Below are 25964 nucleotides of genomic sequence, written 5' to 3' on the forward strand. Positions count from 1 at the left end.
TATTTCCCACAATGAAATAAAGTTCACAGACAGCAACTTGTCAGGACAATGATCATGACATCACACTGTGGGAGGGGTTTCACCACAATATCAGCCATACAGATTCCCTCGTGATCTATTCAAGAAAAGGTAAAGATTTTTAGTGGAAAAAGGGGTACCGGCTACTGATTGGAATGAAGTTCAATTCTTGCTTAAAATTCCTTTAAGTTATCTCCCAGGAGCTATCTTCAAATGTGTGAGAGTAGTTACTCAGGCCCCTGACCTGTTCGCTATTAACACAGTAACACACTTTAAAAGTTTTGTTTCATATTTTTTTGTTCTATCATTAGCAATCCCTCTCTTAGGCCAAGTGCACACCAAAAACCTCTAGTAGATTTGCAAAACGCTAGAGGTTTTTGAAGCAGATTTCAGAGGGATTCTAGGCATGTTTAGAAACGTTTTCTAAACATGCCTAGTGTTTTGTGGAGTGTTTTTGTGTAGCAGATGTCATATATTGTTACAGTAAAAGCTGTTACTGAACAGCTTCTGTAACAAAAACGCCTGGAAAACCGCTCTGATCTAGCGTTTTTCAGAGTGGTTTTCCACTTTCCTATACTTTAACATTGAGGCAGAAACGCCTCAGAAATCTAAAAAATGCTGCAGCCCCTGAGATTGTGTTTGTGGAAAAAACGACCCGCTCTGGTGTGCACCGTCCCATTCACTTTCATTAGCCAAGCGGTTTCCCCCTTGGAAGCGTTTTAAAAACCGTGTCAGAACCACTCTGGTGTGTACCAGCCCTTACTTTGAATTTCTATCCACCTCATTTGCTTTTCCCATCTTACATTGTAAGTCTTGAATACTGAAAGCATTCCTTCAGATTTATATTTTAAGTGCCTTTTCTTATGGCATTTGAAGTAGGCCATACAGGTTTTATTTTTAGTCTTTTATAGTTCTTACCCATAGGAATGCTTTGTGTCATATGTTTACATAAAGTTGATTTAGAATATTCCCATTCATGTTGTGTGTCCTTTGTTGACAATCTTTCCTGCCAGCATATATGTTGGAGATGAAGTTGAAGTTGTGCTCATTTTACCTTATTAGCAAGATAATATAGTGCTTTCCGTATGCAGATTTGTACTCTTGTGAGCAATATGAGATTTATATTACCTGACAGCACAGTGAAGACAGCAGAAAATGCATTCAACTTCAGACCATGCACAACGTTATTCGACTGAAAGAATTCTAGGCACATAAGGCTGAATCCCACGACTAAAAGCAAAATGAACAGTACTTCAGACACCACGGACAGCCAGAGTACACCTGCAACACATAACAATAACACACGACATTCTGAATACATTTTATCCTCCATGCAATTTACAAATATAAGCATGCAAATAAATCTGTTTTTAGAAAATTATTTTACGAAGACCTAATTACACCTTAAAGGGCCACTCCAGTAAGCAATTAAAATGTGACATGGTTTTGTTTTCAAAAGCATTTCCTAAATGGAAGTTGATAAGTTTAACTGACAAAATAGTGTGCAAGTGAGTATGGAGGCTAGCTGGTATCTTACTATTTTGGAAATTAACCTTCTGCCGCCCGCGTCACGCCAGTGGGCGTGGCCACGGCGGCAGCCCCAGGATCGCCTAACACCGATTGGCGTAAAGTCCTGGGGCTGTAATTTGCATGAGATCGCACGCACGCTGCGCGCGCATCTCATGCTCGGAGGGCAGAGCTCCGCCCCGCCTTCAGACTCTGAGCGGCTATTGCCGCTCGGGAGACTGTTAGACGGCGTGATCGTCGTCTATTTACTTGGTGCAGCGCTGCGCTGGGGACAGCTGTGTGACACGGCAGAAGCCTATGACAGCCGATCACCATAATTGGCTGGCTGTGGGGAGGGAGGGGGGGGGGAGGGAGGGAGGGAGGGAGGGAGGGAGGGTGGGAGGGAAGAAATTTTAAGTAACAGGGGTTTTAAAAAAAAAAAAAACAAACAATAATATTTATTTAAAAAAAATAACTTGGGGGGAGCCATCAGACCCCACCAACAGAGAGCTCTGTTGGTGGGGAGAAAAGGGGGGGGGGAATCACTTGTGTGCTGAGTTGTGCAGCCCTGCAGCTTGGCCTTAAATCTGCAGTGGCCAATTTTGCTAAAAATGGCCTGGTCACTAGGGGGGTTTAACCCTGCAGTCCTCAAGTGGTTAAATTGCCTTTCAGGAAAAGCTTTTAAAAACAAAGAAAACCCTGAGAATCCCCCATGAGGAGATGGACTAGCCCAAAACCTGTCAGTTCTGTCAGATCTTAAAGTGGACCCAAATTAAAAATACAAGATTTCAGAAATAAAATCTATTTTCTAAATTATAATAATAAATAGCAGCCTTTTTTTCAGCTGCATGATGACAAATATAAAACATTTTACATTTATTGGAGGAACCCCTCCCTTCCTTTCATTTTGCTGGGACAGAATCCGGCAGACTGGTGGAGTAGGAGGTGTCCGGCAAAGGAGGAATTGCTAATGGCTGCCACCTGTATAACCCTAGTTATGAAAAGAGGAGGTGAAAAGCATGCACTGAAATGCTCATAGGCTTGAAGGAGTGTTTATTTATCTTTGTATGTGTCAGAGTGGTGCAACCTAATATTTTGAATTTGAAAAAATGTTTGGTTTGGGTCCGCTTTAAAGAGACACTGAAGCGAAAAAAATATATGATATAATGAATTGGTTGTGTACTATGAATAATTACTAGAAGATTAGCAGCAAAGAAAATATTCTCATATTTTTATTTTCAGGTATATAGTGTTTTTTCTAACATTGCATCATTCTATAATATGGCAGATTACACAACATTCAGCATTCAAAATGATTCTTTCAGAGCAGTCAGTGAACTAATGACCTCTCTTCTGGCAGAGGAAAAGTAAACAATTAACTAACAGTTGAGATAATAAAAGTCAGAAAACAGCCCTCTCCATGACTTTGAAAGTCGTAGAGCTTAATGGCTTTTTTGTATAGAGATAACAACTGGAGTTTCTTAGCTCTTCCTGTACTGGAAACAATTAGACTGATGTATCTGATCTTAATGTTTTATTTCTTAGCTGTACTACACATACAAATCATAATATCGTAATTTTTTTTTCGCTTCAGTGTCTCTTTAACTACTTACTTTTTCACTGAAGTGGTCCTTTAACAATTTACATGACTGCAGTTATAATTCCAGAAAACTGCATTCTCTCAGTTTAAAGAGATACCAAAAGTTTTTGGTAGTATGTTTGCCAAAGGATCTGCTAACTAATCCATAAATATTATTTGATTTTATGCATCATGTTGCACAATTTACTGCCTTTGCAATGTTATACTTTTTTTATTGATAAATATTCACTGTATTTCTAAAGAAGATTATTTAATTTGTATGATGGATCCCCTACTGAAAATATGGATTATAATTATTTTTTTATGTGTTATATTGGATAAATCCTTTATGCTACCTCCTGAAGGTGCACTTATGCATTTAAATAAAGCAAAACATACTCGTCACACAGTAACTTTTCCAGTCATTGTTAGATTTTATTTACTAGTTTTGTTCTTGTCTTGCTCTGATAGCTTTGTAAAAGATGAAAAAAATACCACTGCTGCTGTTATGAACAGCACAAATAAACAAATTATGTGTCTTATATTTCCTTTTTTAAAGCAAACTCCCAGTGTTTATGGAGTGAGTTTGCCTGTAACATTCTGTAGAGGAAGCACCCTCATTGTCATGGCACCAGTACCACTCTCTGTAGCTCACAGCTACAGTCTGCCCCAAGCTCCTGGTTCCAGTTTCCATTGCCATTGGTGCCTACACTGCTTTCTCTAAGCCGCCCCATAATAATCAGGCCGGGTCTAGCAGCTGTCCCATCACTACATGGAGCTGCATGAGACAGCACCAGAGGAGAAGAGGCATTGCAGCAGGTAGAGAGAATGTGTGTGTGGGTTAATGTAGTGGGATATGTGTGTGTCAGGGGCATAACAATAGACCCTGCAAGGGATGCAGCCGCATGGGGGCCCAGAAGCCGCAGGGGGTCCCATGGGGGAGAAGTTTCCTTTCCCTGTCCTGAGAGACTGACAAATATGAGCATGGAGGGAAAAAGCTTTCTGCACAATTGTTCTAAGGACAGCATCTGCTTAGTCACTGATAAGGAAAAATACAAAGTTTTGTAGACAAATATTTGTTGACAGTCCCTATTTAGTGTGTAGCAGGGTCTAGTGTACAGCGCCCTGCCCCCAACCTCTCTACCCCCCTTGAAGTGCTGTGTACTGTAGTGATGCTTGCAGAGTCTGCAGAGCCAGGTCTGCTCCATGAGAGGTGGACAGAGTGAGTGTAATGAGAAAGATAGGTCAGCGGCTGGTAACTTCCCTGCTGGCCTCCTCCTCCACATAAATACTCAGCGATATCTTAAATTCTCAATGGAGTGCACATCAAAGTTTGCATGAAAAAATAATAATAGACTCATCTAAGCGTATCTATCGTCAGTTTAATAAAACGTTTTGTTAAAAACAATGAATAAAAATTGATCATCAATCACTTACATCTGGGTCCTTTTTACAGGGACCCAAAGCAGTAATCAGCATGTAAAACAATACAGGACGCCGTCCAGCCACGCATCCGCCTCACCCGACCGGTTTCACTGTTGCAGTTTCATCAGGGGCTAGTAAAAAATCTTACTTACCTTTACTTAATTACAGACCCTGTAATTAAGGTCTGTCACCATCTGGTAAGCGCATCCATTCTCTATGGTGTACGTGGTGGTGGACTTATCTGATTAGCGCTGAAGGATTTTATACTACTGTCAAGGACACTACACTGCAGTGTTGGACTTTTGGCTGCTTTCGTTTTTATCAATTAATTGACTATATAAATTGTTTTTTTGGTTGCGCTGATATATATACCTTTACTTTGAGTGTAATGAGAAGCTGGGAATGGGAGCACACTCATCTGTCAGGGGCGCAGGGGCCCCTTCAAAAGTTTCACAGGGGAGCCCAGTGATTTCTAGTTATGCCCCAGGTGTGTGTGTGTGTGAATGTTTGCTGTTTTTCATATGGGGGGTAACGTTTGCTACATTTAATATGTGGGGGTAACGTTTACTGTATTTTGTATGTTGAGGGAAATGTTTGCTGCATTTCATACGTGGGATGTAATGTTTGCTGTATGGAAGTCTTACAAAATGATAATTTTGGTTGAAATTATCTAAAGTTCACCTAAACCTTGGCAGGACAATTGCCTAAATAAACTGAATATAGCAATAGGGTTTGCCTAAGTAAACCAAATATGGCAAAGCAGGTCTTACATGAAAAATGTCCCCCTTTACGTTTTATGAAATGTGATCATGCTGGTAGCAGCTGAAGCATCCTCTTAGCAGACTTCTGCACAGATAGTAGTTTCCTCCCAGCTTAGCAGCAGCAGTCTGGCTCCCACCTGTTTGCATTAGGATACACATACATTGTTATGCAAGTAAATAGCAACCAGACTGCTGCCAAGCCAGACGGCATCAGTTCTTACTGTAGCAGCCTTCTCTGCTGCTAAAGAGCTACTTTCACTGCTGCCATCCAAGCATAATCAAATTGATAAGGTTAATGGGGACATTTAGTAGGTTAGACCTGCTTTATCACTCACTTTCTCTGCAAGCAAACTCTGGTAGTGATTCTGCTGCCAGGGTTAAGCTGGATGTTAATATTTTGTTATGCTTGTCTGTTTCACATTTTTTCATTGTTAATTCTTCAATTATTTATTTGCCTTGGAGCTTTCCTCCCTGTTACAGTATATTTGCAGTAAGTACAGGCAGTTACATAAACTATTCACCCAACACATCTCTGGCAATGCAAGGCACAGATACCTTCACTAAGGACACCATTTATTACAACAAGACGCCCAAAGCTGAGAGGACCCCATTTATGCCTGATATGTATTGCATTTTTTGACTATAAGACTCACTTCTTCTCCCCACAAATGTGGAAAAAAGTCACTGCGTCTCATAGTCCAAATGCAGGGAGTTCCTGACATGTGAACACCTGCAAATATGAACCTCCAATACGTTACAACAATGTTGGGGACTCCCTGTACTGTGCCCATGCAGAGGTGGACACGGGGACAAATAGAGGACATAGAGGAGGACACAAGGAGGACAGAGGTGGAAGCATGGGGGACACAGGAGGATACAAGAGGTACAAGTGTGGATGAGGTACAAAGAGGGCATAATCCACAAGATTCCCCTTCACCATGGATGCACCAGGTTTAGTATATATTTTTTCTCTTTTTTTTGTCCTCTAAACCCAGGTGCGTCTTATGGTCAGGAGCATCTTATAGTCCAAAAAATACGGTAATTTATGGAGGAAAAAAATGACTATTGTCTTGTAATATATCAGATTTGAAAAATAATTGAGTTCCCAATGAACATTAGAAATGTTCCAAATGACTTAAGCAAAAAATTAAAAATATTTTCATTTGTATCTGCTGTAAATAAAGTTTAAATAATTTTCTGGGTCTCCTAAGTCGACTTACCCTTGCTTCCGGTGCATAGCTTGCCCCCTAGCACAAGAGATCACAGACTCTTCTCTATCTCCAAACATAAAAGCTCTGATGACCTCTTGTGTTAGGGGTCGGGGCTGTGTACTGGAAGCTGGAAGCTGGAAGCTGGAAGAAATTGAACTCTGGAGACCCAGCAAGTAGATTAAACTTTATTTACACATGAAAATCGTGTACAAAGTTTCTGCAAAATCGCTTTAGAAAAGCCATTCAAAAACGATTTTGCAGTGCTTCTAACTTTTGCATCGGAGCGCAATTATTCAAAAAATTCTGCAGTACCTGCAATTTTGATTTTGCTCCTGTGTGTTCCCCTCCATTTACTTTCATCAGAGTATCGCTTTTTGGGATCACCGGCAATCCCAAAGAACAGCTAAAATGCTGTAGCGGGCCCCAGGCCTAACTTCTACATGCTGTTTTATAAAGAGATATGACTTTTTAACTACTTAAAGACCACCTCACGCCAACGGGCGTGAACGCGGCGGCAGCCCCAGGACCGCCTAACGCCAATTGGCGTCAAGTCCTAGGGCTGCAGTTTCCCAGGGAACGGCCGCGCGCGAATGCGTGATCGTTCCCTGCCGCTTCATGGAACGCCGATCGCGGCTAGCAGGCTGCTTGTAAACGTAAGGGGAAAAAAATCCCCTTTGATTACAAGCGTACAGCGCTGCCGGAGGCCACAGCACTGTACGAGATCGGCGATCCCTGGCCTCTGATTGGCCGGGGAGCGCCGTCCTCTCATAGGACTGCCTATGAGAGACGGAACAGGACGGATCGCCGTCCTGTTCCAAATCTGTTCACGGAGGGGAGGAGGGAAGGGGAGGGAGGAGGGAAGGAGGGAGAGAGAGCCTCATAGAGGCGAAGAATAAAAAAACAAAGTGCTGCAGCGATCGGACCCTTTCGGCAGCATGTCACCTTAGGGACAGAAAAAAGGAGGTGAGTCCGATCGCTGGGCTCCCAAGCTGGGCTGTGCAGGAGGCTGAAAAGCCTGCACACCCCAGTACTTCACATAATGGCCTGCTCTTTATGAGGGGGGGGAGGGGGGAGGATGCACTGTGGGCAGGAAGTGGTTAATCAAACCATCCAAAGGAAAAATGAGGTCACTTTAACATCTAGGCAAACATGTAAATCTGCATTGTATGGGTGTCCTAGGTTTTAGCAGTGTTTCTTTAGGAAGGGTTAAAACTTTTATGCACCGAAAACAAATGTGCACATATTTCTGCACACATTTCTGCACACATTTTTCTGCAAACCTGCTTGCTCGTACGTGGAAAAACATTTGCGTTTTCCCACAATATCCAATGTTAAAAATTAAGATACCTTGCGCAGTGTGCAAGAATATGCTGCAAAAGTTTGTGTTTGATGTGAACAAGCCCATTAGCTTATATTGCCTATCCATTCTAAAGAGGAACTTTACCGAAAAATAGTAGTGAGGGGAAAAAAAGAAATCAATACATTGCAAAGTGAGAAGTTAAAAAATAGAACAGAAATCAAGAAATTATTGATATTCACCATGTGATTTGTTCATATCATGTTTGATCCATAATAAGCCTGCATGTCATCATTTTTACTACTGGCAGACAAAGAAGAAGCTAGACAGCACCAACTTCCATTATCTATAACCACACCCCCTAACAATGTGATAGGCTACAAGTTGTTTTTTTTTTTATAGATATACAAATGCACAGAGGGACATATGTCTGCCATACTTGCTTGGCAGTTGGAAAAAGTCTTTATGCCTCACAATGTAACAAGGCTCACAGACAGGAAACTGTTATGACCTTGGTCCTGACATCACACTGTGGTAGCGGTGTCACCACAGTTTCAGCCATAAAGACCCCCCTGATGATCTATTTGAAAAAAAGGGAAATATTTCTCGTGGGAAAGGGGGTATCAGCTACTGATTGGGATAAAGTTCAATCCTTGGTTAAAGGCTAATTTGCATTTTGGGAAAACACACTCAGTACTTAACATACTCAGGTGTGAACCCTGTCTCAAGTTCAGTGTCGGACTGGGAACTGGTAAAGCTGAGGAAAGCCACCTGCTGGCGAAGCAGCAGAAACCCTGTGTTATCACTCCAATAGAAACCTGTAGCAACAGTGGTGTAGCAATAGGGGTTGCAGAGGTAGCGACTGCATCGGGGGCCCTTGGGTCAGAGGGGCCCCTCAGGGCCCTCCCTCAAGCACAATATTGGCTCTCTATTGGCCCTGTGCTGGTAATAATCACTTCTATAGATGCTTTGAATAGTAGTAATCATTAACCAACTGTTCCCCATCCCCTACTTGCACCTCTGACAGTGCAGTTGTCCTTGGCATGTTTTGGTGCGCCGTATCAATTGTTATATATAGAGCGCTTGGGGGCCCCATGTAAAACTTGCACCGGGGCCCATAGTTCCTTAGCCATGCCACTGTGTGGCAAGTCTTCACTGTGAACAGCAACACATGATTACTGCTGCTTGGCCAGCAATTGGATTTCCTCAGCATTACCAGCTCCCAGTCCTAAACTGCTCAAGCTTCTGATGATTTACAGTGTCCTGATTAACCACTTGCCGACCGCCCACTGCACAGAGGCGGCCGACAAGTGGATCCCGCAAGGACCGCCGCATGTACAATTGGCGGCGGTCCTTGTACGGGCATGGGCGGAGCGATCGAGTCATTCGTGACGCGATCAGCCACCGGCGACTGGCTCCACCCCCCTTGCGCTGTAACCCGCCGGCCGTTTGGAAGCGCCGGCGGGTTACTAGCACCCGGATCGCCGCATACAAAGTGTATAATACACTTTGTAATGTATACAAAGTGTATTATACAGGCTGCCTCCTGCCCTGGTGGTCCCAGTGTCCGAGGGACCACCAGGGCAGGCTGCAGCCACCCTAGTCTGCACCCAAGCACACTGATTTCCCCCCCCCCGCCCCCTGATCGCCCACAGCACCCCTCAGACCCCCCCTGCCCACCCCGCAGACCACTGTTTGCACCCAATCACCCCCCTAATCACCCATCAATCACTCCCTGTCACTATCTGTAAACGCTATTTTTTTATGCCCTAAACTGCCCCCTGCTCCCTCCTGATCACCCCCCACCCCTCAGATTCTCCCCAAACCTTCCCCCCCAGACCTCCCCCCCTGTGTACTGTATGCATCTATCCCCCTGATCACCTGTCAATCACCTGTCAATCACCCATCAATCACCCATCAATCACCCCCTGTCACTGCCACCCATCGATCAGCCCCTAACCTGCCCCTTGCGGGCAATCTGATCACCCACCCACACCAATAGATCGCCTGCAGATCCGACGTCAGATCACCTCCCAAGTGCAGTGTTTACATCTGTTCTCTACCCTAAATACCCACTAATTACCCATCAATCACCCATCAATCACCCCCTATTACCACCTGGCACTGTTACCCATCAGATCAGACCCTAATCTGCCCCTTGCGGGCACCCAATCACCCGCCTACACGCTCAGATTGCCCTCAGACCCCCCCTTATCAATTCGCCAGTGCATTATTTACATCTGTTCTTCCCTGTAATAACCCACTGATCACCTGTCAATCACCCATCAATCACCCCCTGTCACTGCCACCCATCAATCACCCCCTGTCACTGCCACCCATCAATCAGCCCCTAACCTGCCCCTTGCGGGCAATCTGATCACCCACCCACACAAATAGATCGCCTGCAGATCCGACGTCAGATCACCTCCCAAGTGCAGTGTTTACATCTGTTCTCTACCCTAAACACCCACTAATTACCCATCAATCACCCCCTGTCACTGCTACCCATCAGATTAGACCTCTATCTGCCCCTAGGGCACTCAATCACCCGCCCACACTCTCAGAACGCCCTCAGACCCCAGCCCTGATCACCTCGTCAGTGCATTGCTTGCATCTATTCCCCCCTCTAATCACACCTTGAGACACCCATCAATCACCTCCTGTCACCCCCTAGCACACCTACCCATCAGATCAGGCCCTAATTTGCCTCGTGTGGGCTCCTGATCACTCGGCCAAACCCTCAGATCCCCCTTAGACCCCCTTCCGATCACCTCCCCAGTGCATTGATTGCATCTATTTTCCCCTCTAACCACCCCCTGAGACATCCATCAATCACCTCCTGTCACCCCCCTAGCACTCCTATCCATCAGATCAGGCCCAATACAACCTGTCATCTAAAAGGCCACCCTGCTTATGACCGGTTCCACAAAATTCGCCCCCTCAGACCACCTGTCATCAAAATTTGCAGATGCTTATACCCCTGAACATTCATTTTGAGACATTTGGTTTCCAGACTACTCACGGTTTTGGGCCCGTAAAATGCTAGGGTGGTATAGGAACCCCACAAGTGACCCCATTTTAGAAAAAAGACACCCCAAGGTATTCTGTTAGGTGTATGACGAGTTTATAGAAGATTTTATTTTTGGTCAAAAGTTAGCGGAAATTGATTTTTAATGTTTTTTTTCACAAAGTGTCATTTTTCACTAACTTGTAACAAAAAATAAAATCTTCTATGAACTCGCCATACACCTAACAGAATACCTTTGGGTGTCTTCTTTCTAAAATGGGGTCACTTGTGGGGTTCCTATATTGCCCTGGCATTTTAGGGGCCCTAAACCGTGAGGAATAGTCTAGAAAACAAATGCCTCAAAATGACCTGTGAATAGGACGTTGGGCCCCTTAGCGCACCTAGGCTGCAAAAAAGTGTCACACATGTGGTATCGCCGTACTCAGGAGAAGTAGGAAAAATGTGTTTTGGGGTGTATTTTTACACATACCCATGCTGGGTGGGAGAAATCTCTCTGTAAATGGACAATTTTGTGTAAAAAAAAATCAAACAATTGTCATTTACAGAGATATTTCTCCCACCCAGCATGGGTATGTGTAAAAACACACCACAAAACACATTATACTACTTCTCCTGAGTACGGCGGTACCACATGTGTGGCACTTTTTTACACCTTAAGTGCGCTAAGGGGCCCAAAGTCCAATGAGTACCTTTAGGATTTCACAGGTCATTTTGCGACATTTGGTTTCAAGACTACTCCTCACGGTTTAGGGCCCCTAAAATGCCAGGGCAGTATAGGAACCCCACTAATGACCCTATTTTAGAAATAAGACACCCCAAGGTATTCCGTTAGGAGTATGGTGAGTTCATAGAAGATTTTATTTTTTGTCACAAATCAGCGGAAAATGACACTTTGTGAAAAAAAACAATTAAAATCAAATTCCGCTAACTTGTGACAAAAAATAAAATCTTCTATGAACTCACCATACTCCTAACGGAATACCTTGGGGTGTCTTATTTCTAAAATAGGGTCATTAGTGGGGTTCCTATACTGCCCTGGCATTTTAGGGGCCCTAAACCGTGAGGAGTAGTCTTGAAACAAAAATGACCTGTGAAATCCTAAAGGTACTCATTGGACTTTGGGCCCTTTAGCGCAGTTAGGGTGCAAAAAAGTGCCACACATGTGGTATCGCCGTACTCAGGAGAAGTAGTATAATGTGTTTTGGGGTGTATTATTACACATACCCATGCGGAGTGGGAGAAATATCTCTGTAAATGGACAATTGTGTGTAAAAAAAAAATCAAACAATTGTCATTTACAGAGATATTTCTCCCACCCAGCATGGGTATGTGTAAAAATACACCTCAAAACACATTATACTACTTCTCCTGAGTACGGAAATACCACATGTGTGGCACTTTTTTGCAACCTAACTGCGCTAAGGGGCCCAAAGTCCAATGAGCACCTTTAGGCTTTACAGGGGTGCTTACAAATTAGCACCCCCCAAAATGCGAGGACAGTAAACACAACACACAAATGACCCCATTTTGGAAAGAAAACACTTCAAGGTATTCAGAGAGGGGCATGGTGAGTCCGTGGCAGATCTTTTTTTTTTGTCACAAGTTAGCAGAAATGGAAACTTTTTTTTTTTTCTTGTCACAAACTGTCATTTTCCGCTACCTTGTGACAAAAAATAATATCTTCTATGAACTCACTATGCCTCTGAGTGAATAATTTGGGATGTCTTCTTTCCAAAATGGGGTCATTTGGGGGGTATTTATACTATCCTGGAATTCTAGCTCCTCATGAAACATGACAGGTGGTCAGAAAAGTCAGAGATGCTTGAAAATGGGAAAATTCACTTTTTGCACCATAGTTTGTAAACGCTATAACTTTTACCCAAACCAATAAATATAGGCTGAATGGGGTTTTTTTTAATCAAAAACATGTTTGTGCACATTTTTCGTGCTGCATGTAAACAGAAATTTTATTTTATTTGAAAAATGTCAGCACAGAAAGTTAAAAAAATCATTTTTTTGACAAAATTCATGTCTTTTTTGATGAATATAATAAAAAGTAAAAATCGCAGCAGCAATCAAATAGCACCAAAAGAAAGCTTTATTAGTGACAAGAAAAGGAGCCAAAATTCATTAAGTTGGTAGGTTGTATGAGCGAGCAATAAACCGTGAAAGCTGCAGTGGTCTGAATGGAAAAAAAAGGGTCTGGTCCTTAAGGGGGGTAAAGCCCGCAGTCCTCAAGTGGTTAACCAAATAACTAGCTTAGCTGTAGCTGGTTGGGTGATGCAAGATACTAGGAAAACTCCTAGTTTGCCATTTCCTTCCTGGAAACAGTACTGATGTGAGGAATCAATCTGGGGGACTCTATAAAGACTTGTATGGTAACATATATTTTAGAGGAGCAATTGCCTGTGTGTTTTAAACGCTGCTGATGTTGGTACAAAGAGCTGCAACAGCAGTGGACCTTAAGGAATTAGAAAAGATCGAGAAGTATATCATTGATTTAGAGCTACACGGCCAAACATTGGCCGAATACTGCCTTTTTCCTAAATGCATTAAGTCTACGATTAAGTCTATGTCTGCGTTATAATTCTGTACTGGATGTGTTCGCAAGGAACCTCTTACAGAGATTTTTAAACAAAGAATTTTTCTCTATTTTGTGTCAATAAAGCATTTGATATTTTTTGCATCTAAAAAATCCTGTATGAACTTTTTTCATGGTCCTTTCTACATATTAGAGGGTACAAAGAGCTGAGCAGGACAAAGATATTTTAGGGCTGCTAGAGGAAAAGTGCCCAACTGAATAGACTATTATTTCTGTAGATATACCATGACCTGGATAAATGAAAACCTTCAAAGAAAGGTTGATTCACTCATTCACTCACTACTGCTTTTCTGCTGCTGCAGGGAGTTTTTCAAGTGCAAGTTATAGACTAAGCTTAACCTGCAGGATGCAGATGAGAAATTGTTATTGGGCAGTTCAACAGCAGCCAAACCAGCCATGTGCAAAGAGCACTGGTGGAATCTGAAACTGATTTAAACATTAATAAATAAAAATGGAGCATAAACGTTCTTTGCATATAAGCTGACATTTCATATGACAAGAGATCAGTGAGAGGCTTAGCAGCTAGTATTTCCCACATTGACATGGTAGCACATTTTGAGTGTTTTGCCAGGGATGCCAGAAGGAGGTGCTGGCTATTGAGAGGGGTTATGAGCTACCTACCATGTGTGGGGCAAGCAGATGAGAATGTCTGTTTCTGTTTTGGTAATAATAAGAAGTTATTTTACAAAAGCTACTTAACCACTTTATCTATGACTAGAGATGGCCCAAACCTCCAATTTTCGGTTCGCGAACCTCCCGCGAAAGTTCGGTTCGCGCGAAATCTCGGAAACCGCAATAGACTTCAATGGGGAGGCGAACTTTGAAAAATCGAAAAATTATGCTGGCCAAAAAAGTGATGGAAAAGATGTTTCAAGGGGTCTAACACTTGGAGGGGGGCATGGCGGAGTGGGATAGATGCCAAAAGTCCCTGGGAAAAATCAGGATTGGACGCAAAGCAGCGTTTTAAGGGCAGAAATCACATTGAATGCTAAATTGCAGGCCTAAAGTGCTTTAAAACAGCTTGCATGTGTATACATCAATCAGGGAGTGTAATTAGAGTACTGCTTCACACTGACACACCAAACTCACTGTGTAACACACCGCAAAAAGTTGTTTGTGTAGTGACGGCAGTGCTGGACTCGTGCGCACCGTGGCCAGAGTGTAGGCGATAGCGGTTTTCAAGCCCATATGGTAGTTAGGCATAGGTAGGTGTCCCAGTAGTTAGCTAGGCATAGGCAGGTGCCCCAGTAGTTAGCTAGGCATAGGTAGGTGTTCCCGTATAGGTAGGTGGGTGCCCCAGTAGTTAGCTAGGTATAGGTAGGTGTTCCCGTATAGGTAGGTAGGTGCCCCAGTAGTTAGCTAGGCATAGGTAGGTGTTCCCGTATAGGTAGGTGGGTGCCCCAGTAGTTAGCTAGGCATAGGTAGGTGTTACCGTATAGGTAGGTGGGTGCCCCAGTAGTTAGCTAGGTATAGGTAGGTGTTCCCGTATAGGTAGGTAGGTGCCCCAGTAGTTAGCTAGGCATAGGTAGGTGTCCCAGTATAGATAGTTAGACAGGGCCTGGCAGAGTATAGCGATTACCAAGATCCAGCTGCAACAGATAGGGCTGTATAATGCAGTGTCAGTGGGCAATACAACAAAAAAAAGATAGATCACAAGAACAAGATTAGCTCTCAAAAGAGCTGTTGTGGGGTGCTATTTTAGCAATAAGAATCAGCGAGCAAGCTAACAAGTCTACAAGAGCCTAACTAAGCTTTCCCTATAGCCCTCTCTACAGCAGCTGTCCCTTCTCTAATGACTGCAGGCACACGAGTGAGTCCAAAGCCTGATGCTGCCTGCCTTTTATAAGGGGGGGGGGGAGTGGCTCCAGGAGAGAGTGTAGCCTGATTGGCTACAATGCGCCTGCTGACTGTGATGTAGAGGGTCAAAATTCACCCTAATGGTGCATTATGGGGGCGAACCGAACTTTCGCAAAAGTTCGCGGTTCTCTGCAAACGCGAAACACCAGAAGTTCGCCTCTATCCATGACTACAGTATATCTACATCCCCTGCGACTTCATCTAAGCCACGAGTCAGTAGATATACACCTTGTAGCAGAAGCAGTGCTGTGCAGTATTGGGCTGTCTCCTGTGCACATTTCTGGCACTATTTGATGCAGCACTAATTGGTGAACGGGAATATATGTTTCCTGAGCTAATGAGATTGATTTTTACTATTAAAAATACTTTTATTTTCTAAGTTCATAGTGCAAAATACACTCATTATTTCAGAATCAAATATCTTCACCATAAATTGTGACAGGAACATAATCTAAGTTTTGTGATAAGCGATAAGAATAGCCAAACACACAATTTGTGTTTATTATCTACAGTAGCACTTTTTATTTTTAAACTGGAATTGGTAAAACTGAGAAATAATGTGTTTTTTCTATTTCTATTTTTTTCCTTGTTTTCCCATTAAAATTCATAGAAAACAAAATTGTTCGAGGGGAAAAATGGCATACAATGAAAGCCTAGTTTGTCTTGAAAAAAAACAATATATATTTCATTTCTGTGTCATAAGTAGGGATAAAGTTATTTCTGATTAAATAAGGACATAGCTAAACTGTCAAAACTGCTCTGGTCCATAAGTGGGAAACAAGGTCTGGATGTGAAGTGGTTAAACTAATGCCTTCTAATTTTTATAACAGTATAATCCCATCATCTTAGACTTCACTTTATCCTTAAAGACATGAATATAAGACTATAGTTTATTACTCCTGGGATTCTAAGGCAGCTGCATCGGGTATACCCTCCCTGATGTTCACCATCCACCCTCCCACTAAAGAGATTGGAAAGCATTAGCATACTGGACATGTATGATGTTCACTTGTTAGTGTACTATTGACTGTGGCATCTTAATCGCATGGCTCCTTTCCACAGGCCTCCATGTTACCAGTGATGAGCTAAAATGCAGTTATTCTTTTCACATTAATTTTCTCAAAAATAATATCAAATTCGACTTTTGAGCAAAAATGCCATTGAAAATCATCTTGTAATAAACTTGTGACTTTTCACATTTTCTGCAAATTTTTGTGCTAAAAAGAAATTATTTTTCACGTTTTCACAGTTAAAATAATGATTTTCTGCGTTTTTACCAAAATCTTCTGGAAATCAGAAATGCCATTTTCGATGCAAAAATGACTTTGGCAAAATTGATGAGCAACACTGCAAGTCCCATGCTAGCTCCCTCTGTTGCTCCATTAGCCAGTGTGGCCAGTGGAATTACTGGGGAAGTAAGCACTGTGATCAACACCACTGGGCGTGGTTCATACACATGTAAATGCTGCCATTCTAGGATCTTTGCAGTGAAGAAGGATTACTATTTGGTGGGTACTATGTTAAAGGCACTATACTGGAGAAATAAGACAATTGGCATGATTCATGAAGCTTTTTCACCTGTTTTCCTCTGTTTTCGCAGATGTTATAATATAATTAAGATAATAAAAGTAATATTGAATTGAAGTTGATCAGGAACAACTTACTTTAAGTGATTCTTTTGCTTGTAAATGTGCTGAAAGGTAATTTTTTTTATCAATTAGGTGATAAATAAGTCATAAATGAGAAGTGTTGTGAATAGAGCCCAATGACACTAAAATGGAGCTCACTATAACGGGTCCACAATATAGTGGCCCCTAAAATGGGAAGGCACTAAAAAGGGGATACTATTTATGAAGGTACAATAATGAATGGGCACTCTAACTGGAGTAATATAATGGTAGTATAAAACATGTAATATACAGTAGATACCAAAATATAGTCAGCAGAATAAAGGATAAACATTGGCTTGTGAGGCCTGGCAGATCTTTTGTTTTCCCACAGTCCCCATGGCCCAATCTGATGCCATGCTCTTCACCTAAAGCCAAGCGACCGCTTGAGCGGGAGACTATATCTGCCCGACTTTGGTTGCCCCAGGACTTATCGTGCAAGGTATAGAGACTGAGGCCGGGAAGACTGGAGTACCACCAGAAATCACTAGACCATGAAACAGGCAACAATCCAGAGTCATAAACAGTAATCAGATTGCAGTCAATCAGCGGGATGAGCAATAATGTAGTCAGCAAGGCAAAGGTCATACACAACAGACAATATCAGGTTCAAGGGATGAGACATAAGTCAAAACTAACAAAAGGTCGGTCTAGGCAACAATCAGGAGAATAGCCCGGTAACAGGCAGGAGTTACAGAGATACGCCCAGAAGCTAGCTGTAGTGACTTAACACTATCACAGGCAACTATTTGGTCTTACATTCAGGCTTAACCTCTAGAGGACCGCGTCACGCCGATCGGCTTAAAGTCCTGGGGGAGTGTTTTTCAGGAGATAGCAAGTGCTGATGTGCGCGCATCTCTGCTTGGATGACAGAGCTCCGCTCTGACCTTCAGTCTCCCAGTGGTGATTGCTGTACAGCGCTGCGATCTATGGCGATCTATCTACTGACACGACTGTCCCCCTGGGAGGCACCACAGCAATCCGCTGTCATAGGCTTCAGCCTATGACAGCCGGTCAAACTGATTGGCTGGCGGGGGGAGGGAGCTCCACACAAAAAATATTATTTAAATAATAATAAAAAAAAACTTCCTGGGAGCTATCCTTGCCCACCAACAAAGAGCTCTGTTGGTGGGCAGAAAATGGGGGGGGGGGGAAGAATCACCTGTGTGCAGAGTTGTGCGGCCCTGCAGTGAGGCCTTAAAGGGATACTGTAGGGGGGTCGGTGGAAAATGAGCTGAACTTACCCGGGGCTTCTAATGGTCCCCCGCAGACATCCTGTGCCCGTGCAGCCTCTCACCGATGCTCCGGCCCCGCCTCCAGTTCACTTCTGGAATTTCTGACTTTAAAGTCAGAAAACCACTGCGCCTGCGTTGCCGTGTCCTCGCTCCCGCTGATGTCACCAGGAGTGTACTGCGCAGACACAGACCATACTGGGCCTGCGCTGTGCGCTCTTGATGACATCAGCGGGATCGAGGACACGGCAACGCAGGCGTAGTGGTTTTCTGACTTTAAAGTCAGAAATTCCAGAAGTGAACCGGAGGCGGGGCCAGAGCATCGGTGAGTGGCTGCGCGGGCACAGGATGTCTGCGGGCGACCATTAGAAGCCCCGGGTAAGTTCAGCTCATTTTCCCCCGACCCCCCTACAGTATCCCTTTAAAGCTGCAGTGGCCCAATTTGTGAAAAATGGCCTGGTATTTAGGAGGGTTTAACCACTTCAGGACCACAGTCTTTTCGCCCCTTAAGGACCAGAGCCTTTTTCTCCATTCAGACCACTGCAGCTTTCACGGTTTAATGCTCGGTAATACAACCTACCACCTAAATGAATTTTACCTCCTTTTCTTGTCACTAATACAGCTTTCTTTTGATGCTATTTGATTGCTCCTGCGAGTTTTACTTTTTATTATATTCATCAAAAAAGACATGAATTTTGGCAAAAAAATGATTTTTTTAACTTTCTGTGCTGACATTTTTCAAATAAAGTAAAATTTCTGTATACATGCAGCGTGAAAAATGTGGACAAACATGTTTTTGATAAAAAAAAAACCCATTCAGTGTATATTTATTGGTTTGGGTAAAAGTTATAGCGTTTACAAACTATGGTGCCAAAAGTGAATTTTCCCATTTTCAAGCATCTCTGACTTTTCTGCGCACCTGTCAGGTTTCATGAGGGGCTAAAATTCCAGGATAGTACAAATACCCCCCAAATGACCCCATTTTGGAAAGAAGACATCCCAAAGTATTCAGTGAGAGGCATGGTGAGTTCATAGAAGATTTTATTTTTTGTCACAAGTTAGCGGAAAATGACACTTTCTGACAAAAAAAAGGAAAAAAAAAAGTTTCCATTTCTTCTAACTTGCAACAAAAAAAATGAAATCTGCCACGGACTCACTATGCTCCTCTCTGAATACCTTGAAGTGTCTACTTTCCAAAATGGGGTCATTTGTGGGGTGTGTTCACTGTCCTGGCATTTTGGGGGGTGCCTAATTGTAAGCACCCCTGTAAAGCCTAAAGATGCTCATTGGACTTTTGGCCCCTTAGCGCAGTTAGGCTGCAAAAAAGTGCCACACATGTGGTATTGCCGTACTCAGGAGAAGTAGTATAATGTGTTTTGGGGTGTATTTTTACACATACCCATGCTGGGTGGGAGAAATATCTCCATAAATGACAATTGTTTTATTTTTTTTACACACAATTGTCTATTTATAGAGATATTTCTGCCACTCAGCATGGGTATGTGGAAAAATACACCCCAAAACACATTATACTACTTCTCCTGAGTACGGCGATACCACATGTGTGGCACTTTTTTGCACCCTAACTGCGCTAAGGGGCCCAAAGTTCAATGAGTACCTTTAGGATTTCACAGGTCATTTTGAGAAATTTCGTTTCAAGACTACTCCTCGCGGTTTAGGGCCCCTAAAATGCCAGGACAGTATAGGAACCCCACAAATTACCCCATTTTAGAGAGAAGACACCCCAAGGTATTCCGTTAGGAGGATGGTGAGTTCATAGAAGACTTTTTTTTTTTTGTCACAAGTTAGCGGAAATTGATTTTAATTGTTTTTTTTCACAAAGTGTCATTTTCCGCTAACTTATGACAAAAAATAAAATCTTCTATGAACTCACCATACTCCTAACGGAATACCTTGGGGTGTCTTCTTTCTAAAATGGGGTCATTTGTGGGGTTCCTATACTGCCCTGGCATTTTAGGGGCCCTAAACCGTGAGGAGTAGTCTTGAAACCAAATGTCGCAAAATGACCTGTGAAATCCTAAAGGTACTCATTGGACTTTGGGCCTCTTAGCGCACTTAGGGTGCAAAAAAGTGCCACACATGTGGTACCGCCGTACTCAGGAGAAGTAGTATAATGTGTTTTGGGGTGTATTTTTACACATACCCATGCTGGGTGGGAGAAATATCTCTGTAAATGACAATTGTTTGATTTTTTTTTACACACAATTGTCCTTTTACAGAGAGATTTCTCCCACCCAGCATGGGTATGTGTAAAAATACACCCCAAAACACAATATACTACTTCTTCTGAGTACGGCGATACCACATGTGTGACACTTTTTTGCAACCTAGGTGCGCTAAGGGGCCTAACGTCCTATTCACAGGTCATTTTGAGGCCTTTGGATTCTAGACTACTGCTCACGGTTTAGGGCCCCTTAAATGCCAGGGCAGTATAGGAACCCCACAAGTGACCCCATTTTAGAAAGAAGACACCCCAAGGTATTCTGTTAGGAGTATGGTGAGTTCATAGAAGATTTTTTTTTTGTCACTAGTTAGCGGAAAATGACACTTTGTGAAAAAAAAAACAATACATATCAATTTCCGCTAACTTGTGACAAAAAATAAAATCTTCTATGAACTCATCATACACCTAACAGAATACCTTGGGGTGTCTTCTTTCTAAAATGGGGTCACTTGTGGGGTTCCTATACTGCCCTGGCATTTTACGGGCCCAAAACTGTGAGTAGTCTGGAAACCAAATTTCTCAAAATGACTGATCAGGGGTATAAGCATCTGCAAATTTTGATGACAGGTGGTCTATGAGGGGGCAAATTTTGTGGAACCGGTCATAAGCAGGGTGGCCTCTTAGATGACAGGATGTTTTGGGCCTGATCTGATGGATAGGAGTGCTAGGGGGTGACAGGAGGTGATTGATGGGTGTCTCAGGGGGCGGTTAGAGGGGAAAATAGATGCAATCAATGCACTGGGGAGGTGATCGGAAGGGGGTCTGAGGGGGACCTGAGGGTTTGGCCGAGTGATCAGGAGCCCACACGGGGCAAATTAGGGCCTGATCTGATGGGTAGGTGTGCTAGGGGGTGACAGGAGGTGATTGATGGGTGTCTCAAGGTGTGATTAGAGGGGGGAAATAGATGCAAGCAATGCACTAGCGAGGTGATCAGGGCTGGGGTCTGAGGACGTTCTGAGGTGTGGGCGGGTGATTGGGTGCCCGCAAGGGGCAGATTAGGGTCTAATCTGATGGGTAACCGTGACAGGTGGTGATAGGGGGTGATTGATGGGTAATTAGTGGGTGTTTAGAGGAGAGAAGAGATGTAAACACTGCACTTGGGAGGTGATCTGATGTCGGATCTGCGGGCGATCTATTGGTGTGGGTGGGTGATCAGATTGCCCGCAAGGGGCAGGTTAGGGGCTGATTGATGGGTGGCAGTGACAGGGGGTGATTGATGGGTGGCAGTGACAGGGGGTGATTGATAGGTGATTGACAGGAGATCAGTGGGTTATTACAGGGAATAACAGATGTAAATATTGCACTGGCGAATTGATAAAGGGGGGTCTGAGGGCAATCTGAGCGTGTGGGTGGGTGATTGGGTGCCCGCAAGGGGTAGATTAGGGTCTAATCTGATGGGTAACAGTGACAGGTGGTGATTGATAGGTGATTGATGGGTAATTAGTGGGTGTTTAGAGGAGAGAATAGATGTAAACAATGGATTTGGGAGGTGATCTGATGTCGGATCTGCGGGCGATCTATTGGTGTGGGTGGGTGATCAGATTGCCCGCAAGGGGCAGGTTAGGGGCTGATTGATGGGTGGCAGTGACAGGGGGTGATTGATGGGTGGCAGTGACAGGGGGTGATTGATAGGTGATTGACAGGTGATCAGTGGGTTATTACAGGGAATAACAGATGTAAATATTGCACTGGCGAATTGATAAAGGGGGGTCTGAGGGCAATCTGAGCGTGTGGGCGGGTGATTGGGTGCCCGCAAGGGGTAGATTAGGGTCTAATCTGATGGGTAACAGTGACAGGTGGTGATAGGGGGTGATTGATAGGTGATTGATGGGTAATTAGTGGGTGTTTAGAGGAGAGAATAGATGTAAACAATGGATTTGGGAGGTGATCTGATGTCGGATCTGCGGGCGATCTATTGGTGTGGGTGGGTGATCAGATTGCCCGCAAGGGGCAGGTTAGGGGCTGATTGATGGGTAGCAGAGACAGGGGGTGATTGACTGGTGATTGACGGGTGATTGACGGGTGATTGACAGGTGATTGACAGGTGATCAGGGGGGGATAGATGCATACAGTACACGGGGGGAGGGGTCTGGGGGGGGTCTGGGGAGAATCTGAGGGGTGGGGGGGTGATCAGGAGGGGGCAGTGGGCAGGGGGGGGGGGATAAAAAAAAATAGCGTTGACAGATAGTGACAGGGAGTGATTGATGGGTGATTAGGGGGGTGACTGGGTGCAAACAGTGGTCTGGGGGGTGGGCAGGGGGGGGTCTGAGGGGTGCTGTGGGCGATCAGGGGGCAGGGGGGGGGAAATCAGTGTGCTTGGGTGCAGACTAGGGTGGCTGCAGCCTGCCCTGGTGGTCCCTCGGACACTGGGACCACCAGGGCAGGAGGCAGCCAGTATAATAGGCTTTGTATACATTACAAAGCCTATTATACTATTTCCATGCGGCGATCCGGGTGCTAGTAACCCGCCGGCGCTTCCGAACGGCCGGCGGGTTACTACGAGCGGTGGGCGGAGCCAGTCCCCGGCGGCTGATCGCGTCACGAATGACGCGATCGCCGCATAGCCACCCACGCAGCCGCCCCCGCCGATGGGCGTATTGCGGTCGTTTGGGCCCGGACTTTGCCGCCGCCCATCGGCTGGGGGCGGTCCTCAAGTGGTTAAGCCCATGGTCCTTAAGTGGTTAAACACTCACAACAGCCGATGAGAATCAGCCACTGACACAGCCAGCCAATGGAATGCAGTCTGCCTCTAGTGATTGACTTGCATGAATAGTCAATCCCTTCCTGGTTAACGATGGCTATCCACACGCCGTGAGTCCGCTGTTTGGCCACCTCTTTCAACCACACCCACTTTAATGACATGCTACCTACAAGATAAGATACGGATCACGCTTATTCATTCTAATTTTTACCATTGTTTTATTGCAACAACAACAGTAATAATATTAATGAAATATAATATTAATATTATCATCCACAAGGAGAATAAGTAAACAAAGCAGAACAACATACTTTTTTTAAAATCATATATTAGCAGCACACATTTGGCCAGGAAAAGAATTCAACATGAATACAATTTGTGGTTTCTGTCTACCGTAGTACTATTTATTTAAAAACTATTCTAACTCAAAACTGATGTAAATGTATATTATTTTCCCTTTGACGATGCATAGAAAATTAAATCATTATTGGAATAAGTCCTCTGCAGAGAAGTATAGTTTGTCCTGAAAAAGAAATGAAATCCATATCACTTAGGTGTCATAGATAGGGATAAACCCATTGCTAAATCAATAGAGACATAGTTAAAATGCCAAAGCTGCACTGATCCATAAGATATTAACAACCACTTTATGTCAAGTGGTCAAAAGAAAACACCATACCTTCCACAACACCACAACATGCTGGTCGATTAATTAGCTTCCAACCAAAATGGCCCTACAGTGTGTTAAGAGCATTAGTGTGTGAGTCCGATAGTGGGACAGAGAGTTACATGATTTGCTCAGTTCATATATATATATATATACACACACACATATATATATATATATATATATATATAATCTTTTGGAAAATTTTATCTTTTGATAGTTTCATGTAATGTGTAAGTGTAAGGGCTGTCCGAATATCCAATCACGAATCAGCTCCAATGCCTCAACCTGACTCCACAGTCTTCTCCTAATGTGGCGCGTGCCCGCTTGAACAGGAGGTGAGGTGACAACACCTGCCTAACTTCGGTTACACCCAGGCCTTTGATGTGCAAGGTATTGGAGCTGAATGCAGGGTGAGCGAATAAACTTCCAAGCTAAACAAGAGTACAAAAATAGCAAGTCCAGTAACAGTCCAGGGTCATACACGGGTAAATCAGAGATACGCAGTACAAAAGGGCAAGGCAAGATCTGATCAAGAGGCAATCCAAGGTCGGTACAGGCAGCAAACAGACAAAATGAGTAAACAGTCAGTAGGTCCGTCCAGGCAGCAAACAGGGATGGTCGATAAACAGGCAGAGGTCGAAATCCAAATATCAATCAGAAAAGCAAGGTTCCAGGAAGGAAAGCACACCCAGCAGCTAGACTAGCTAATGCTATCACGGGCAACTTGCACAACTGACTGTAACGATTGGTGTCAGCAAGAGGCACAAATATCTGATTAAGTGGTGATATACAGAATCACCACTAATGCAGATATGTTAGAGTGAAATAGTAAGTATCTTCCTGATGGTAAATCAGCGGAAGGCTCACTAACACGGTAAGTGCCTGAAATGATCTACTCAGACCAGTGTCACACCCCGAACCTTGATTATTGGGGATCCGCAGTATCGCCAATAATACAAGGATAGACCCGATTATATAGCAATCTGCGGAATTGCTAATAATGCGGGTAGATGTAAAGCAGTGGACACACGAACAACATGAAAATATACAAAGCAGTAAATATTCATAAAGTTGTGGAAATATCCACCACACGGCAATTCCTCAGAGGTGTGGTTACCTCTGAATGGGAACCCCGTGTGTGAGATCCCCCAAAGTGGCAGTGGAGGAATCTCGGCCTCTGGCAGTAACGGTCTGCTAGGGCCGGCGTCTCAGGGAGGCAAGCCTCAGATAATAACCCAACAGTAGGAGACGTTCCACTGAAGGGAGCAAGGTCAGACAGAAAGAGGTTCGGCAACAGTACAGGCGGCAACAGTACAGAGACGTGAGACGAGAGAATAGTCAGGAACCAAGCCAATAGTCGTTAACGGTACGGGCTGGCAGAGTACAGAATCAGGAAGCAGAAGAGAAGTCAAGACAGGCACAGAATCATACACAGAGAATCAATAACAATAATAATAATCTCCTAGTCTAGGTGTGAAGTCCTTGGTTTCAACACCTGGGATCTAGTCTAAGGTCTGAGTGCTGACACAGGGTATCGCAAACACAGACAAAGTGTGACTGAAAAGCACTTCCTTATATACTGCCTGGGAGAGAAGTCTCCACCCCAGGCAGCAACCAATCAGAGCAGGCTAAAATGTCAGCTGACCTCCAGGTCAGCTGACACGCTTTCTAAGAGTATAAAGGCGTGTCTGGTGTGCGGCCGCACCCCCTAGAGGCAAGATGGCAGAACCCTGGTGAACAGCATGTTGGTGAGTTTGGAGCAGAGTGCTCGGACGGGTGTGCGCAGCGGATGCGGACGAATTTCCGCATCCCGCGTTGGAAGGTCCGCTTGCCGGACTGGATGCGACCATATTCCCGCAATCCATCCGGCGTTGCAGATTTTTCGTTACAGTACCCCTCCCTCTAGGCGTGGACTCCGGACACGTCCCACCTGGCCTGTCAGGATGGAGCTCATGGAACCGTCTCCTAAGTTTATCAGCATGTAAATCACCTGCTTTGACCCAGGATCTTTCCTCTAGACCGTACCCTCTCCAATGCACCAAATACTGCACTGAACCCTGAACTCGTCTGGAGTCCAAGATCTCCTCAACCTCCCATTCAGGCTCACCATCAACCATGACAGGGTGAGGAGGGGGGGAATCCACCTGAACAGCTGGTTTCAGGAG

At 44.1% G+C, this 25964-nt stretch overlaps 1 protein-coding gene across 1 annotated transcript in view; it reads right to left on the minus strand.

Annotated features, from left to right (window-relative positions):
- The window catches only part of GSG1L (GSG1 like), a 148983-nt gene that overhangs the window by 44219 nt on the left and 78800 nt on the right, over positions 1-25964 (minus strand). The window contains exon 2 of the mRNA XM_068246825.1: positions 1147-1299. Within this exon, the coding sequence (XP_068102926.1) occupies positions 1147-1231 (85 nt within the window). The 5' untranslated portion in view covers positions 1232-1299. The remainder of the gene's footprint in view (positions 1-1146; positions 1300-25964) is intronic.

The sequence above is a fragment of the Hyperolius riggenbachi genome, chromosome 7, assembly GCF_040937935.1.
Source record: "Hyperolius riggenbachi isolate aHypRig1 chromosome 7, aHypRig1.pri, whole genome shotgun sequence".
Classification (NCBI taxonomy): Eukaryota; Metazoa; Chordata; class Amphibia; order Anura; family Hyperoliidae; genus Hyperolius; species Hyperolius riggenbachi.